Source organism: Carassius auratus, chromosome 20 (assembly GCF_003368295.1).
Source record: "Carassius auratus strain Wakin chromosome 20, ASM336829v1, whole genome shotgun sequence".
NCBI lineage: Eukaryota > Metazoa > Chordata > Actinopteri > Cypriniformes > Cyprinidae > Carassius > Carassius auratus.
Window position 1 is genome coordinate 427,893 of NC_039262.1, and position 19,511 is coordinate 447,403.

The 19,511-nt window shown below is 34.7% G+C and overlaps 1 protein-coding gene across 3 annotated transcripts; it reads right to left on the reverse strand.

The window, feature by feature from the left end:
- Positions 1-683: 683 nt before the first annotated feature.
- On the reverse strand, positions 684-18,354 carry LOC113120448 (tumor protein D53 homolog). 3 transcript variants are annotated; one of them, XM_026290257.1, is made up of 8 exons: positions 18,212-18,354; positions 11,578-11,693; positions 10,828-10,976; positions 6,169-6,270; positions 4,140-4,154; positions 2,777-2,815; positions 2,413-2,473; positions 684-2,236 (listed from the first exon to the last, which is right to left on the reverse strand). In XM_026290257.1, exons 1-8 carry the CDS (start codon positions 18,228-18,230, stop codon positions 2,120-2,122), a joined length of 618 nt encoding a protein of 205 aa, XP_026146042.1. In that variant the 5' UTR covers positions 18,231-18,354; the 3' UTR covers positions 684-2,119. The 3 variants fall into 3 exon arrangements, with proteins under 3 accessions (XP_026146042.1, XP_026146043.1, XP_026146045.1); XM_026290258.1 differs by lacking the exon at positions 4,140-4,154; XM_026290260.1 differs by lacking the exons at positions 2,777-2,815; positions 4,140-4,154 and having other exon boundaries at positions 685-2,236.
- Between the last annotated feature and the right edge of the window lie 1,157 nt (positions 18,355-19,511).

Genomic DNA, 19,511 nt, shown 5'->3' on the forward strand with positions numbered 1-19,511 from the left:
AAAATACGTTTGTTCTGTATAGGCATTCAGTTCTGGAACATTTTGAGTTACAACAGTGCTAGTTTTCCAAGAGGTAAGCATTAAGCAGAAGTTACAAAAATGATTTTAACAACTCAAATGTCAAAACTGAACATTTTTGCAAAGACTTTGCCACACTTTACCCTTTTACTTAAAAAGGAACAGTAAAGTTAATGTTAATTTTATGGTTTCTGATTATGGTTCAGTTCACCTTAATTTCATGACTGATGAGCCGGGACTTTGACTTTGCAAAAAAAAAAAAACCTTTAATGACCAACAATATTAATGAACGGCAGCTCAACACAGAGTATGAATTTGAAGCAATATTTTGTCTATAAAATCTTAAAACAACACCTGACTTCATTGTCAATGTTAAATATGTAAAGCTGCAACCAATTTCACACAAACGTATGAAGTAAAGAAAAAAACAGGATATAATAATTCGGTAACACTTTAGAATAAGGTTCCATTAGTTAATGTTAGTTAATGTATTAATTAACATGAACAAACAATGAATAATACATTTATTACTGTATTTATTCATCTTCGTTAATGTTAGTTAATGAAAATACAGTTATTCATTGTTAGTTCATGGTCATTCACAGTGCATTAACTAATGTTAACAAGCACAACTTTTGATTTAAATAATGCATTAGTAAATGTTGAAATTAACATGAACTAAGACTTATAAATGCTGTAGAAGGATTGTTCTTGCTTAGTTCATGTTAACGAAAGTAGTTAACTAACATTAACTAAATGGAACCTTATTCTAAAGTGTTACCAATAATTCTATACATTTTTGGTCACTGGCAATTATCATTACCAATACATTCCAACTTACATCAGGCTGTTATCAACAAACATGCTCTAGTTAGCAGGAATAGGAGCATTAACACATTTATAACAGGAAAACAAAATGTTGTTGAACATTCTTTCAAGCACTTCTTTTAGGGATTGTATATGCAGCCATTATTTTTGGTCCAGGAAATATATCATGCTTTGTTACAGTTAAACAATGTTGAGTTAGTATAAATAATAAAGTAACGCAGGACTACACCAAAGATAATATCCTTGAAAAACTATACATATTTCGAAAAGAACTTAAAGAATAAACAGGCTCCACTTGGTTGTTTTCCTTCCGTGCACAGATAATCCACCAACACGCATTTGAAAGGCATGTATTACTGTTTTTTTTCAAGTGGATATAACGGCAGATCGGAGATCTCCAAAATGGGACGTGAACTCCAAAATTGGGCAGAACCTCCAAAATGGGGCGGGGTCTCCTTTTGCAAAGAATTTCACCATTGGCTGTGGCTTCAGCCAATTGTTACTGACTTACATAAAAAAAAAAAAAAAACTTTATAAATTAAACATTGTTTCTAGTTCATCTAAAATAAAATATTCTATATAAATAAATATTCTCCACTAGAGCAGAGCCCAAAGCTCGTTACCATCGGTGTTTGCTCCCAAGTTTGAACCTCTGCTTCATGATGTAAACGGGAATCACTCAGGAGCCGTCCCAGCAGAGGGAAAGATTTTACTCTATGGTTTTATTCCAAACAACGGGGCCGTCCCGGGACATGAAAATTGCAGGCTAGGAGGGTGTAGTGATGCTTGGTGTAACTAAAAAGGTGCCATTGTCCGGTGAGTCTCATATCGCATAATCTTATTAACTGTTCATTTCCTGAACTGAAACTTTCTTTACCACGCTATTCAGCACCAATCCCGCCATTCAGTCAATTTATCTGGTTAAGGTAAGGTGTGGGGTAGATTTAGGGGTTAGCTTTTTTGTTGCAAAGTTTAGGAAACACTTTAACAGACACATCCAATAAAAACTTCAGAATCAGCTTTGGGGCGGAGTTTGCACTAAAGTGGATTGGTGGAAAAATTGTGCATGCGTGTCATGCGCCTGTTTCTCAATGGGAGGAAGCCACGCCCTATTTTGGAGGTCTCACCCAGTTTTGGAGTTCCCGCCCCTATTAGGAGATCTCCAGACTGCAGTTATACCCTTCTCGTTTTTTGGGGCCCCTGGTGCAACTTTCACTGTGGTCTCCAAACCACTAGGGGTCATCAGAGTTCCACTGGTTGACCACTGAAACCCTTAGCGCTCACTGTTCTCGGTCACATTATTAGTAGGGGTGTCCTGGGCGCTGGCTTGGGCTGCTGAAGACAGGACATCTTCAAAACTGCCCGCCCCTCCTGTTCCTCCAACCTTTGACTGCTCACAACACAAAACTTTAATGACATTGGGTAGTATGGCGACCTTCAGGACAGTGAAGCTGAAAATTCCTAACGATAAGCTGATCAATTATTAACAGCACTTAACTAAGGGGCAAGCCGAGCTACAGTTTGCTTGTTTGACCACTAATAAGGTCGCTGGTATGTCAGGCTTACCTTAATGTTTGAAACTGTGCTTTCGACTTTCTCCTCAAAGGACTTGAAGCTAGGCGAGTTCCTGTAAAAAAAATTTGTTTAGCTTTATTTACTTAATCTAAACAGTAAACCTCAACTCTAGTCCTAATATCCTCTCTAGGTTGTTTTAGTGAAGGTGCATGCAAGATGGTACATGCAAGGATTAAATTTTTTATACATCTGACACACCAACACTCAACCTGTAGGGTACTATATTATATATGCATATGTGCTTTAAAATGTCACATGCATTTATATGTTGTTTGTCTATCCTTCAATGTTTTAAAAAGTTTTTTAAATGCAACATTAGAAAAAACATGCAAAGCAAGCTATCGCACACATTTACCTCATTGTAGGCATGCTCATTGAATGCCGTATAGAATAGCTGCCCCATGAAAGCATGGCCAAGCAAGAGAGAGGTTCAATCATTATCAAGGACAAACAAATACATTGCAAATAAGACACATGTAGACATTGCTAATAATTAAAAGATCTAGTTATATGTAAGTGTAGCCTACAGCGGTACATTGCACTACTACACCAACACAACCAAACATTTGGATTGGTAAGATTTTTAATGTTTTGAAAGAAATGTCTTATGCTCACCAAGGCTGCATTTGATCAAAACAGCAAAACTATTAAAATTGGATAATATTACTACTAATTAAAATAACTGTTTTCTATTTGAATACATTTTAAAATTGAATTTATTTCTGTAATGCAAAGCTGAATTTTTAGCAGCCATTGCTCCAGTCTTCAGTGTCACATGATCCTTCAGAAATCGTTCTATTTCTAATATGCTGATTTGGTGCTCAAAAACATTACATAATTATCCATGTTGACAGATATGCTGCTTAATATTTTTGTGGAAACAGCATTTTCCCCCAAAAAGAACAGCATTCGCTTGAAATATAAAATCTATTGTAACTGATGTACTTACTGTCACTTTTGATGAAATGCATCTTTGTAAAATTAAACTACTAACTTCTTTCTAAACAAGACCTGACCTCAAATTTAGAATGATACTGCATAAGTTGGTGACTTTCCAATGGACAACACAGTACAGAACTGTGATCATTGTGCACTTCCTGTTTTCTATGCATAGTGAGAACTAAACCGCATACCTGACAGATAAAAAACAAACAAACTGGCTATTCAAACTGGGTGGGATAAGGAGGTTTTTACTATTTCTCTCATGAACTATATATCAAAACAAGAGTTTTACATGCATTATTTGTCAACACAAATAGTTAAATGAAAAGCAACACATGCTGAATCCAGTTATCTATTAACGGATGCATGTAGTCAATGTGGGAGACAGAGCAATGGATTTGAAAACGCATTTCCGATAAAAAACAAAACAAAACCAAAAAGAAGACCTGCTTATAATGCTACAGCACAGTTTGAAATATTAAACCATTTCAGATCTCATATTATTATTATCTAATGAATGTATGGCTCCACACAGTTTTTCTTTCTTTCTCAGAATGAATGTAAGACACTAATTTAAACTGTATTGAAATATTCATAGAAGCTGCTCCGATACTTGAACACCCTTTCACACCCATATTGATTATTTATGGAAACACTGTCGGAGTAATTCAGATTTAGTTTCAGCACCGTCACTGTTCTCACGTATCATGCAGATGCTAAAAGCTATTGCTAGCAGCTATTGTTAATCTCTAAGATCTATAAACACAATATCTTACCCAAGAGAATATGACCTTTGGTGTGCATCAGAGAGACAGGGAAAGAAAATTATACATAATTTTTCACTGACAGATTATAGGGCATGCAACAAAATTCTGGTCATATGAGCCTCAAAACATATTTGAAGACATAAAATTCATGTAGTTATCAAGTTAAGAACAACTACATCGGTAGAACTTTCACACGTATAAAATCATAAAAATAAATCAGACTTATTTCAAACCATGCAACTGATTTTTTATTACTAAAAAAAAAAAAACATTGATTAATAAATTGTTTTAGAATTGTAATACAGTGGTCACAAAAAATATTTGGACACTTAAATAGGAATAGGAATTTCAAAAATATTAAGCCAAATTATGCTTTGGTCGTTTTAGACCTAACTTTTGTCCAAGTGGTGTTAAGTTCATTTTTTAGTAGATGTCTGAATTTAGTTTCCCTCAGGTTTACATACAAACACTTGCTGTTTTCCTTTTAAACAATTGTTCTGTCGCATGAAACCTTGTGAAATGAGCTTTAAAAGTGTGCATTTAATGCAATAGCATTGACAATTTTTTAAGTGTGACTTACTTAGAGCAAGTGTCTGGACTTTTTAGAGCCACTGTGTATTGGCAGTTAAAGTTGTTAATGAACTTTAACCATTTCCAATCATTTCCAGTTTAGGCCTGGTGTAACAGGCTGAACACAGCACTCAGCACACACAGTAATAAGCTGTACAGAAGTTATAATAATATTTATCAACATTTCAACAATAATGTGAATTTTGAAGTATTGATGAACTTTCCATATTAACTCCATATACAGTATGGATTTTAATCATGCAATATGCTGCTATAGCTATAAGCCAATAAGCATGCAAGGCTAAACATAGTTTTTTGTAAGTCCACTGCAAACATGAGGTATAAAACCCCCAATCACATGCAGAGATGGTGTCACACACTGGCAACCGACCACACATACCTCCTAGGATACAGTATCTGAAGGCCAAACATGCTGAAGTAAAACAAGGTAATGAGGTTTTGGATCTACAGAAATGTCCAGTTACAGTAAAATCAACACTATATTACTAAAGCAAATGCGGGAGTGAGTGGCAAATTAGAACTGGGCATCATGCAATGATTTTGATCATTCTTTATAATTAATTGATGAATAAAACATTGTCTTGCAATCCTACAACACTGCTGCAAATTCTATTGCATCATGTAAATTATATATCTTCCCCTTTTGTCTATATATAAATATACACACAAATAATGTACAACAATATATATATATTGTTGTACATTATTTGTGTGTGTGTGTATAAATATATATATATATATATATATATATATATATATATATATATATATATATATATATATATATATTACATTTGTAAACAATTAGTTATTAGAAAAATAGAACAAATATAGTGGAAAAATCTCAAATATACAACACTACATATTTTAACAACAATCTTATTATTCTACAAAATTTTGTTCTTCAAAATAATGTATTTTATTTTATAAATATATTTAGTTATATATTTCTACTGGGAAAAAATGAGGAAAAATCGTATTATTATAATTTTTTTTTTTTTTTAGGACTTCCATCTGTATAATAAGAATAACCATTACTCATTATAACAACCCGTCAACAGTCCATCCTTTATCACCCTGCTGTAGATGTGGACACTTCTCTCTTACTGTTCTTCTTAACTGAATGCATCTATTGTCAAAGAGTGTCTCAACCATCCAGGAGCCAGTGAAGAGGAGCTGGTGAATTCTTCATGCCATCACAAGCTCTTATTTTTATGCCAGCTGGACCTGCCCCCAATCTGGCCCACTGAAAGCTGCTTAAATGGGACTTACGTAACACAAACATGCCACTCAAACAGACTGGCCAAAGTAAATGCTTCAAGACCACTGTCATTTCACTGTGAAATAATCACAGCGTGTGTGCTGTGCATTTGTGGGAGATTCCTGCACAAGAGAAACAGGAAATGATAGATAGCAGAAAGAGGCAAAGGGGGAAGTGACATTTTACCTCATATCGCCGAACTTCCTGGTGATGGCATTGCCCAGGTTACTGAAGGCCACTGAGGTCCGCTGTCCTGCTGTGGTCAGGGTCTCAGATGTCTTTTTGTATCTGGGAGAACAGCACAAAACCAGATTCTCTTAATCAGATATTACTATCATAGATGCCACTGATAAAATATTTCTCATAAATATAAAATTGGCACACAAACATACTTATGTTTTTATAAAAATGTACACAGTTTAAAACATATTCCATAGCAGAAATGACCTCAAATATGGTTTGTCTAAATTTACGAACCTGCAGAGGGTTCATGAGTGACTGAAAGCTAATAATTAAACCAAATCTTAATTAAAATAAAGATATGTGGCTGCACAATTAATCAAAATAAAACTGAAAAGTAGAATAGCTTAGTGTGATCAAATCAAAGGCTGCAATTGTGTAACGTGTAAAGTTCACATTCTTCACCAGTATTCTGCCAAAATAAAGCTTTAGGATATGAAAATATGTAAGTGAAGGATTTAATATATTTAATACATAAATATGAGTTATATATTACTTGCTGTGTAAAATAGAATTTGCAAAAATATATGACATATGAATTATTATAAGTGTAATTTTTTATTTTACAGGATAACTGTAATTTAAAACAGTAATATATTTATGGAATTCATAATATCATTTGTTATACATTTACATTTTTATAAGAGGTAAAACGATATAATAACACCACCAAAAAGCCATATATAATGTATGGGCAGCACTATATATAACATTTGATATTAAACAAATCATTTTTTTATTTCAATTGCATGTCACATGGCCACAGAGAACTATGAAAATTAAAATGTGTCATTATTTATTTTTTTATATTAACTTAAAATATTAAAATCTCAAAGGATTCATCAAGACTTGTAAAACAGTTTGGGAAGCCCTGGTGTAACTCTTTAGTGCATCTTAGAGCACATTAAACATGACATTTACATTTTAGACATGCCAGTTCCCAGAAGAGACTGAAGAACGAGAACAAACTTAGAACATGTACAGGCAAAGAATAAAATGGCGCCTTTTTGGAATTTTAGACAGGAAGAACTTCACTTCAGTTTTTTTTTCTGTGATTTCATACAAAACAGGAAGAAATGTTGCTTTAATCCAGAGAATACAATAAGACAGTCTAAATAGGGAACAATTACAGTCAGCTACAATGCTATTGATACTCTGCAGAAATAACAATCAGACATTTAGATAAATGAAGTATAGGTTCATTTAATTATAGGTTTGTGTTGTATAAAAAATACTTCCTACTCTTTGTTTTTTCCTAATGTTACTAGGTCTGTTAGATGAAGTCCCATCACATTTTAAACAGCAATTCAACTGAAGTCACTTTTTGAACCCAAGAGCTCTACATTCCTCAGAACAAAACTCCCATATTTAATAACATTTTAGACACACACTATCCAAACCCGGCACATTCTGATCAGTCGAAAGTCTACAAACAACATTGGTGTGTCCCTCACACAAAGCAACAGTATGGGCCCTATAATACACCCGGCGCAATGCGACGCAAGACGCAGCACAAGTGTGTTTGCTAGTTTCAGTCCGGCGGCGTTCACATTTTCCCGTCCAGCGCCACATCGTTTCATTAGCAAATGCATTTGCGCCCATTTGTGCGCACATGGGCGTGCTAACCTTTAAAAGAGGTGTGCAATGCTGGCACAATGCTATTTTAAGGAGCTGAAAATAGACTGCGCCATAGACCAACTCAAACCTGGTCTAAAGTCTGGTGCAATGTTTTTTCTTTGTTATTTAAAGAGCGTAAACGCTGCTTATTAAACACAGGGACGCACAGCAGCACACAAACATGCCAAATATAAAAAATTAAAGGATTGAAATGCATAAGAATTTTTTGTAGGCTAATTAAATATATATTTATATATATAGTGTTCCTGTAGGTCAAGTGGTGGAGTATTGCGTTAGCAAGCGCAAGGTTGGGGGTTCGAATCACAGGGAACACATGTTAGGAGAAAATTGTTAGCTTGAATGTAAGTCGCTTTGGATAAAAGCATCTGCTAAATGCATAAATGTAATTTAATTTAATATATATAAATAAATGCCTACATGTCATAATGGATAGTCATCGCATGTATCAGAATTAGAATCTATTTCCTCGCACACTAGCAGTTCAGTTTCATCTCGGAGACGCGTTCTGTCTTTGCGTGTGCCAAATTCCGCCGTTTAAATAGCAAATCCAACTGGCTCTTAAAGGGAATGGAAGATGAGACTCTGATTTGTTTATTGCATCCCTCTTTATTGTACGGAAAATGCAGCACGAACATAGTGTGAAACATCTTTTACAATAGAAACTCTTAAAGGTTTGACCTGACATAAAGGTGAGTAAATCATGACAGAGTGTTCATTTTTAGGTGAACAGGTTCTTTAAGTTGTATCATACTAAAAGTCACAATTCGTAGAGAGACAAGAATCACATTGTGAAGTTACATGCTTCGTATAACAGCGCATCTAGACTGACCCGAGACCAGTCTAAGAGATGGAAATCTAGTCTTTTGATAGGAGTATGTGCAGAGACACTCGGGCTAATGCAGGAATCATCCATATCGGTCAGCAGACACCATCTGATCGCTTTTTTTCCTGTCAGCCCACAACCTCTTCACCATGGCAACTGCGACATGAGAAGGACTATTCATCTGAGACGCTAGTTACCATGTCACTGTAGTAACTGAATAACTAGGTGAACGCGGGATATAAACAAAGTCAGACAGACTTATCACAGAATACAGTTTCACCACAGGTACTATAACAAGAATAACAACCAACTAAGAAGCAATTTAAATTGGTGTAACAAAAAAATTATAAACATTCCAAATGCTCTTTATTGAAATAAGAAGAAAAGGCACAAACTGTAGACTTGAAAAAATGTGGATGACGTCTGTATTTACCCACCAATAAAGTCATTCCAAACCTGTTTTCTGTTATTTATCCAAGAGAAAAGTAACATGTAACATGATGCTTCTTATAGACAATAACCAACCTGACAAGCAGAAGCATTTGCTAATTTGGTACAGCAGAATTACTGCATTTTCTTCTTTTGATTAATTGTTCCTTCTTGTATTATTGTGATTTGTAAACTGCTTTCGGTAAAAGCATCTGCTAGATGAATAAAAGAATACATTCACATAATCATTTCTTATAAATGGTTTCTGTTCGTCAAGCTTGTAATCTGTGTAATTCGTCTGTGTTATTCCTGAGGGTAGTGCTGGTAAACAAGCACAACAACATTATTATGAGTATTATATTACGGTAATCATGAGTCATAAAAAGACATGATTTAAAGGAAGTCTTTACTTGTCTTTCATTGACAATAATAGCTAATTTGTCTGTTCAGTGTGTGTGTATATAAAGAGAAACCTTGTTGCAATGAAGTTATTATCGTGCAAATGGGCTGTGTGTCTCAGAAAGTCATTGTCTGTCTGGGTGAATGTGAACTGAGGCAGATATGGATCACACTGTGATGGCAATAACCTAAATACACATCGACAGAAGGAAACACCACTGTGTCAACATGCTCATTCAGATTGCAATTCATTCTCAAGAAGGAAGCTGGCTAATAAAACAACCGGTCAATGTAAATATTTTTCTTTTTGATGCAAAGTACTAGATTTTAATAGAAAAACAATAATATTGCATGAGGTATATATGTGACCCAATTTGATGTATGGTTTAGTAGGATAGGACAATATTCGGCCGAGATATGACTATTTGAAAATCTGGAATCTGAGGCTGCAAAATTTTTTATTATTTAGAAAATTTTCTTCTTTAAAGTTTTCCAAAGATATTTTAAATTCTTAGCTAATCATATGACTAACCAAAAATTAAGTTTTAATATTTACAGTAAGAAATGTACAAAATATCTTAATGGAACAATATCTTTACTTAATATCCAATGGTTCTTGGCATAAAAGAAAAATAGATCATTTTGACCCATACAATGCATTTTTGGCTATTGCTACAAATATACCCCAGCGACTTAAGACTGGTTTTGTGCTCCAAGGTCACAAATTGTTAAATCACTATTGCTCATACTCTTGTGCTACAGACAAGGACACGTCATCTCAGTGTTATTTTAGTATCACAGTATTTATATCATATTATACTTTCTTTATGAACATTTAGAACTAGCTTTTGTTTCATATTTTCATAATTATTAGTTCGTTTGTTATATGCTTTGTACTTTTTATTAGTATTTTTAAATTAAAAATTTAAGGTTTATTTTTTGTAATTTTAGTTCACTTTTAGTTTTTATTAGTTTGCAACATTTCTAATATTTTTAGTTTCTTTTTAATTAATAACAAAAAAATATGTTTTAGTTAACATTAATAACTCAAATACACAAATATATACATTCAGAAATATATAAAAAATAATAATTTGACTACATCTGAACTAAAGTTCTTGTTAAGTAAAAACCCCTAAACTACCGTTTACTAACTAAAATCAGTACCCCTAAACTAACTCGTCTAACACATGTATAATACCACTAGGTTGTTAAAAAGTGATTTTGTCCCATTTTGGTCATGCATTTTCATCAAGTAAGCATGGACCACCACTTTTGTCTTTTTCAAATCACGAGGTTTAGCAAAGACTACTTACGCTGTGGTGGTCTGCATGTCATACCAGCTCTTGGAGAAGTTCTGTCGCAGTTCACTCAGGGGTGTGATCCCTAGTTTCTGTTTCAGCTCCAAGTGACGCTTTTCTTTGGAGGCCAGGACTTGTTTCAAAGTAGTGATTTCTTCATCTAACTGACAGAAGGAAAATAAGTCAAGGTTGGGGGCTGAAGCTTAACAAGTAATTCAGTTCTGATATGAAGCCTCCGCTCTTTTCTTTCCGTCTCATATGCAAACTGTCTTACAGTTAACATCGGCCTTACATGGCTCAGTGGGCCGAAGAGATCTGGGAGGATAAAGTAGCCCAAGAAAAAATGGGAACGCTTTGGTCACATGATTTTCAATCATGGGTGTAGGTCCTGGATGAGATAATGCAGACTATTTGTGTGGCAACAGCTCAGTATATTTCAGGAAATACAGTACAGTAAACTGGATCGTATTTCAATACTAATTGCTTCAATATGACTGAAATCACCTTACTATATTTTGACACTAATGCCTGTCATTTTTAACTCCCATACCAGATGAGGTAAGATAAGTGAACAGTGGCACGTTATCACTTTTTAAAGGTGAGTCACAACATGCAAAGAAGGAAATTGCAGACAGATCTGCAGGATTTACATAACATGCACTATTTCTGCTTAAGCTTAGTATCCTTGAGGTTCAGAGACTAGCAGTTTCTAAGGATCAGCCTGCCCGTTTTCCTGGTCTAGCACTAAAACACTGGAGAAAATACCTTAATCAGCTCATTCTCCATTTCCTCTCGCTCCTCTTCTGTGATAGTGTTGGTGAGATCCACCTCTGACACCATATCCTCGTCCACTTCCTTTAGAGGCTCTTTGTCCAACAAACCTGGACGTAAATGCACAAAAAGCAGAACAATGAAAGTTATTGTTAACATGTCTCAGTCAACTGGACACATTCTTGCACAGATCTGATTTCACAGAAACAACTTGTGTTGAGTCAATCCACTGATAAAAACTTAGAACCATTTGAGTCCCAAAAAATCTCAGGATGAGGCAATAATTGATATACCAAAAAAGGAATAGTTTACCCAAAAATGAATTCTGTGTTTATTTATATATTCAGAAATCATGCGAATATGCTGATGGTGCTCAAGAAACAATTCTTCTCAACAACTGAAAAAAGTAGAAAACTAAATCATGCTGTTTGCGCTGTACAGAAACGACCGTTCAGTCAGTCTGAAAAGCCTTTAAACACATTTAACCATCACCTTAACTGTGTAATTATCCTGCCTCACCTCAGAATGAATGTGTATTTTGAGTTATAATAAAAGGTTTTACAAAACAGACTGAAAACCCCCAGAAATTTGCACTAGAGCCTTGAGATTGATGCCGTATAACAGAGCTTTACATGTTTTCTTTAAGATCACATTAAATTAAAAATAATAATAATTGATCATATGATTAACAAATATGATGGCATTTTTACAAGCATTATGGCAGCATGTTTAGAGGCAACATAAGGCTGATTTCAGTCTAAAGCACCTCATAGTAGACATGTAGAGACGAGACACCAAAACAACAGTATTCTCTTACGCATTTGAGGATTTAAACTGAACTTACGTTAGCAGAAGAGGACATGAAAGTAGAAATATGGTTTAATTACCGCAACAATCACAGAAACCTCAACCCAGTTCCCCAAAATCCCAGTTTCAACTGCAGAATCACCCACTCAGTACATCATGTTTTAGTTTCTTTACAATGCAATACATGTCTGACATGACTTACATAAATCAATATTTTAGAGTATTCATCCAAGAGTGAAATTATATTGAAATCACAGCATATATTATGCGTAACACGAATGCACAAAACAACTCAGACCCCTTTAGAATTGGATTTAAATGTCAAAACACCCTGTTACTCTTAGAATTCATTTCCCTGGAAACTCAATGTGCTTCAGAAAAATTATGCTGGAGGTCAAAACCACTCATGATTAAAGTGAAAGAAAAACGAAATCCTACAATAGCTCGAAAAGAAAGCTCATATGATGAAGCGCTAATGCATTTGATATGGCTCCAGTAATGTGAGTAAATGTTAAGGTTGTTTTTGTCCACAGGGAAACAAGAGTCACAAAGCAGAGATCTGGTCAGTCATTACACGAGAAACTGATTATGGAGCATGAAACGCGTGATACACTTTTAGTGGCTAATGCAATCAGCAGGTAGAAGAGCAGAGCTGGACGGTCTAAGCAAAGGAAAGCAATGAGATCTCAGATTTAGCATTTACACCATACACAACAGCTTGTACAGAAGATCAGATCTATCGGTTTACAACTAAAGCAAGCCGGTGCATTGGTATTTTAAGGACATTAACATGACAAAATCAGAGTTTGTACAATATGTTATGCATTTACAGTTTTCTTAATCTGTCTTTCAACTACATATATTTGCTATATGCACATTACCCATTTGGATTTCATTTTGAAGCAAATAAAATAGTGCACATATTCACTATAAAAACATGCATCAATGTTTTATAAAAAACAAACAAACAACAACAACAACAATTTAGGCTACATGTTATATGGACATATGGCCTAACAATTACAAATTTATATATTTTTTTTAGACAAATATTAACATATGTGATTAATTGTGCATTTATTTTGTAACTATTATTTGTGAATTAATCTGATGGTGAATTAATCAGCATATCAAAATGTTTTTGATTAGTTTCATTTTTGGTCTAGAAATTTAAATGTCAATATGATGGCATGAGCGTGAACATGTCCTATATGGCTGACATTTAAAATGAGAAAATATTCAATATGAGATATCAGAGTCCCGGCATGTCCTCCAAATCACTTCTGCATAGAAACACAACACACAGTACGTTGACTTTGCACATGCAAAATTCTGACATTATCTGAGACGCTAGATTATCCCTCTGGGTCTTCGGTTTTAAGATGTCAACACTGTTTATTTACTTATAACAAGAACTGATTTCTTGATATAGATTAAATCTGAAGGTTGGATCTTTGAGCATAACTCAGAAGAAAAGATACTTTATAAAGCAATTATCTCACACTTCCACAGCCTCGTTGTTCGGGTTGCCTAGCAACTTTCTTGATGTCTTGCATCAAGCTCCCAATTATCCCATGAATCGGATTCCCTAAATCTATTTAAGGGTCCGCATCTCAAATAAGAGGAAGCTAAGAGAATCATTTTCATTTTAAATATAAAAAAAAATAATACACTTTCCATTCCATTGCCTTTCTACGGTGTCTAAATTTTGTTGAAGGTTTATTACCAGAAAAAGAGAGCTTTGCGATATCAAATTGGTTCATTCAACAACACCAAGATGAAATGCTGAGACATCTAATATTTATGCCATTCGAAGATCATTCGAAAAGATAATGCTATTGTGCATTTCAGAGGGACAAAATGGTTTGTTTTCAAACTAATTTAAATAATGACATGTTTCCTGCAGGGTTTCTAGATGCTTCATACTGATAACTGATGGCTATAAGCCAGTACAACTTAGACTGCCCTTGAATGTAGACCACTATTTTTAACCTATCTAGAGCTAGGAACCTGGTTGAGCTGGTTAATCAATTACAACTTGAAGTGGATGGTCATCTATTTAAAATCCGTCTTCTTTCATCAAATAGCATTAAAAACATATGGAATCATTCTTTTGAGCGGATTCCTTTTTAATGAATTGATCAAATCTGTTTAAATGAACTGCTCAAATGAACCAAAGTTTAAATGAGTATGTCGTCCCATCACTAAAATGACAGGAAAGTGCAATACAGAAGTGACAATCAGAAAGAAACCTCCTCCATATCTTCAAACATTCCCTTTCTGGGTCAGTTGACTATTTTTGTCATTAATGGGTCACTCAGAGTGGATCTTTCTCATGTCCTTCTGTCTGGGTGAGTCGTGTCATGGTGTTCGGTGTGTCATCGGAGTAACTAAGTGTCACTTCAGGGCAGTGTACTCGGCAGTTCAGCTTCTTCAAGCTCACTGGACTATGCATCCTGCTCTCTCAATGTCCTCATTTTCCTTCCCGACGACGCAACAGATTCACAAAGAATCACTTCACTGTCCTCAGAGAATGATTTCAATGCGAGGAAGAGGAGGGCATTCTTATTACCATCAGATGAACAAAACACCTATTTCTTATCACCCACTTATAGAAATTAAGAAAAAGGCATTCAAAGCCAGACCAGAGATTATCAAAAACACTAATTACTTAAATATTTGAGATACCATTTTAATCTGTGTAATCTATGTAAGGTAAAACAATGCTGTCAATTTCTGTAATATTAGTCTAAATGGCATCTTGTATCCAAACACTGAACTTAATGCACATCAGCAAAACTTCTATAAAACAACAGCTAAATAAACATTAACCCAATTGCACAACACAAGTTAGTGTTAGAAATTCAAATAAATAAATGTATGCATTTAGAAGACGCTTACAGTGCATGCAGGCTAACAGTTTTTACCTAACGTGTTCCCTGGGAATCGAACCCACAACCTTGCGCTGCTAACGCAATGCCCTAGCACTTGAGCCACAGGAATACTATTACTGTGTTTATTAATATTTATGGCTTTTGTTTTTATATATACATATTTTATGATATCATAACATTTTTAGGTTAAATGTAATTCTTATTAGTACTAAAATTTTTCTATTCTGTTTTAATTGATTTCATTTTCATTTTTTAATTGATTTTTTTTTTATTTTACATTACTAACACCTTGCAAACTAATATTTTTACTTTTAGTTAACAATAGCAATGCTTGTGTTATCGGGCTAAATTTGACAGCATTCCTAAAGCTGCAGTAGGGAACTTTTGATGCTCTAGCGGTTAATAAACAGAACTGCTTGCGTGTTGCGGAAGGACATTGTAGCCGGAACTACTTCTCTCTGTTTATGTCTATGAAGAATCACAAAGGTACTTGGTTACTCCGCCACGGTACCCGAAGCAATCTAAAATAGTCTGAATACAAAAACTTATTATAGGTGCACCCTAGTGATTCAGGACAAGCTAAAAACACGTTTTGGAAAATGGATTCATGGTGTACTCGTTTATTATGTACATTTTTCTACATTTTGAACACAAACAAAGTTACGGACCGCAGCTCTGATTGGTTGTTTTTTACCGGGAGCGGATGACTTTCTGCAAATGGCAATAGGACCACTGGGAGGAGCCAGAGGAGCTTGATTTTTTTCACAGATTATCTGTCTCATATTCTACTGTCAGGACATAATGACAGGTTTTTAAAAAAATGTAAAAAATATATTTTTACAAAAGTTCCCTACTGCAGCTTAACAAACAGAACATCTAATAGTCACTAAATAACTCAATAATTTCAATAATGCAAGCACAATCTATTTGGAGCTTGAAATAAAGCCGTATCATTTAAAGGCATGGTTTCAGTGAACTGTTGCGTAATTTCTTGACTTGCCGGAGTAATCTGAGGGATTTTTCCTTAGTGATTATCTGACTGGATTTACTTCTGTCTGAGTGCTGCACAGAGACACCACAGAGCATTTAGTGACTGGCGGGAAATTCCAGACAGTGACCAAGTGTTTAATGGGTTGCTTTTAAAACTCTGCTAAGTGACATCCTTCACATGAAATTAGATGTTTTTGAGACTTACCTGCATGGACAGTTTCTCTGTCTTCTGTGGTTCAGCAGATTGAAAATGAGGAGAACATTACATGATCTGATTCATGAGGTGATACACCAAATAGATTACAAACTACAAAATGCCACTCAAATCTCACAATAACATGCAATCAGTCTGCATTCAACAGCAGAGGACTGAAGTGAGATATTCAACATCATTCAAAAACCAAACTTACACAGACATGCATATCAAACCCATGTTGTCTCATTCAGTGAACTTCAACATGGCATGCATTTCAAGCACAACGAAGGGTCTATCAATCAAATAATGTCAGATCTCTAGGGTTTAGCACTGTCTACAAGTTTTGAATGTGCTGAAGTCTTTGACATGGCTGTCTACTTTCATCTAAAACCACCTATGTCAAAGAGCTACACACAACTCAGCATCCATCAGCTCAGAGGTGGAAATGGAGTGATCTACATGGCTACAGAGGTTGGGTTTGTCACATTCACTTTCATTGCATTACACAGCAAGCTCTTACCCCAGTCTAATATTGCTTCAGGAGTCAGTACGCTAGAGTACAGCTCTATGAATTATGATTGGCAAAACAAACAAAAGATTAGAGTATAAGTGCACAAATGTATACATACTGTATATGAATTGACTTTTGCACTTTTAAATATTAAACAAATGTATAAATAACATTAAACTATAACTACATATTAAAAATATACTATTTTTTTCAGGTTTGTTTACTTTTTTTTTTTTACAATAATGTACTATATTATACTGTACTCCTATACTATATCCTACTATAATGTAAAAAGAGTTTTTGTAGAGTGCAAAAATACTACACTTAAGTGTTTACTACTTCTCTGCACTGTACTACTACAATAACAACAGCAGAGCTGTTTTATTATTGCCATAATTTAATTTACTATACTATAGCTTAACTATGTTAATGTTTGTTTGTTTATGCTTACTGATCTAATATTAATTCATTGGTTATTTGGTTATCACTGGTCTTGTTGGTACAGGTGTTTGATGATCCTTGCCTAGATCTCAAACAGTATACCAAAAAGTTTATTACACTGACATTGATTGATAATTATATGACTTTTCATTGCCCAACCCTATAATTAGTGCTTGTTAGATTGGTGGAACAACACAGTACTCGGTGCCAACAGGATGTCTATATTACTAAGCTGTACAGTTTTGTTTAGTTAAAGCCCAGCCAGTTCACTGGTACCACCACTGGAACATATCTGGTCACAAGATTTCAATTATTTAGCTCAGGACAGTCACGTGGAAAGAAATGGGAAGGTCACGTGGTTGTCTAGATCACAGTGCCTAAAGGAACCTGAGAGAGAGAGGGAGGAGCTGCATCCAATTCCCTAATTTGTTTACGTGTTTTGACAACAGATCCATGGAAAACTTTATCAAAAGTCTGGCTTAAACTCATGCACATTGTTAGAATGAAGCCTAAATTAACTAGACTACAAAAACATGTACATATGACTTTTAAATAGCCTAATAATTGTTAGCTGTCTAGTTAAATGTTGTAATATATCATATCTATTTTCTAGAATGCAAAAATAAAACCAGTATAACATAACGTGCCTCTTCAGTGAAGGACTACTCACTTTATTTGAGGATACACAAGAAAGTGAAACCATATTTGCAGAAGTATTTAAACACATTTACATCCACACATATGTTTACAGAACAATAAGGGTTAAAAAAATTTGGAAAGTGAGCTCACCCTGTTGTCTGGGCTCCATATCAGCGGTAATGTGTAAATGCAGGTCCAGTTCACATTAACAGCACGTCTCAGTTCAGAGAAATACCCCGTCCAACACAACCGCTCCACACATACACACACTCTCTCTGCTCTCAAAACCCCGCCCATTACCGGGTGCAGCCTCAGCCACAGACCAATGGGAACTGTTATAATTAGCATATTCAAATAACAAGAGCCGTACGTTCATACAAAAAAATAAATAAAATAAAATTATATTACCAAACTTTGTATATGTTTATGTGATCAAACACTACAACGGTTGACTGATTCCTAAAGCATGTAGACTTTCATATTAGTGGTCGCTGTAATCCTATTTGACAAATTGTTAGCAACTTGGGTTTTTTAAGCAACCTTTTCAAAATCCAAATGTGACTATTTCGCTTCATGTTTAAGAAATCAAACAATTTTAGAAATCTAAACCACATACCTTAATTTACTCAAGACATCTTCAAAGTTCAAACCTGGCATACCACACCGATGACGTCATGAGTGACACGTTTACCTGAGAGCAGCAAGTTTAAGGTCGGCTAAATTATCGTTCCAGTCAACAGCGGCATCTCCTGGTGAGACACGGAAAAACAGAGATATTTAATATAAAACAATAATTCAGCATAAAGTATTAAAACGGTAGAGTATATAACAGAGTAGAACATGCTCATTTTTTTAAGTATGCTGCTACAGCTTGTGGCAAGCTAGCCTAGAAGCGTTTACTGATATGTAACAGAGCTAATATTTATTGACGTGATTACGGGAGCTTTAAGACAATTATTAAACGTCATTATTGTAATAAGGAAGGTTAAAACTGTAACGAGTCTACATTACGCAGAGCACGGATGTACAAACAGAATAGATGATCCCATACAATAATGGCACAGTTTAATTAAATAGGTGTTTATTATTGGTCTGCTTCCAACCATGTGCAGATGGAAGTATAAGGCAGATCTGTATCAGAATGTGGTAATTTAGTGGCTTTTTAAGTAGTTTACTGACACCTGGTGGTAAAAAGCAGATTTGAAAAATAATAATATTTAACAAAGTATATGCATGCTTATAATGAAGTATGCATATACTTTGTTAAATATTATTATTTATTACTGACACCTGGTGGTAAAAAGCAGATTTGAAAAATAATAATATTTAACAAAGTATATGCATGCTTATAATGAAGCATGCATATACTTTGTTAAATATTATTATTTTTCTAATCTCCTTTTGACCACCAGGTGTCAGTAAACTACTTCAACTACTTGTGTAAACAGAA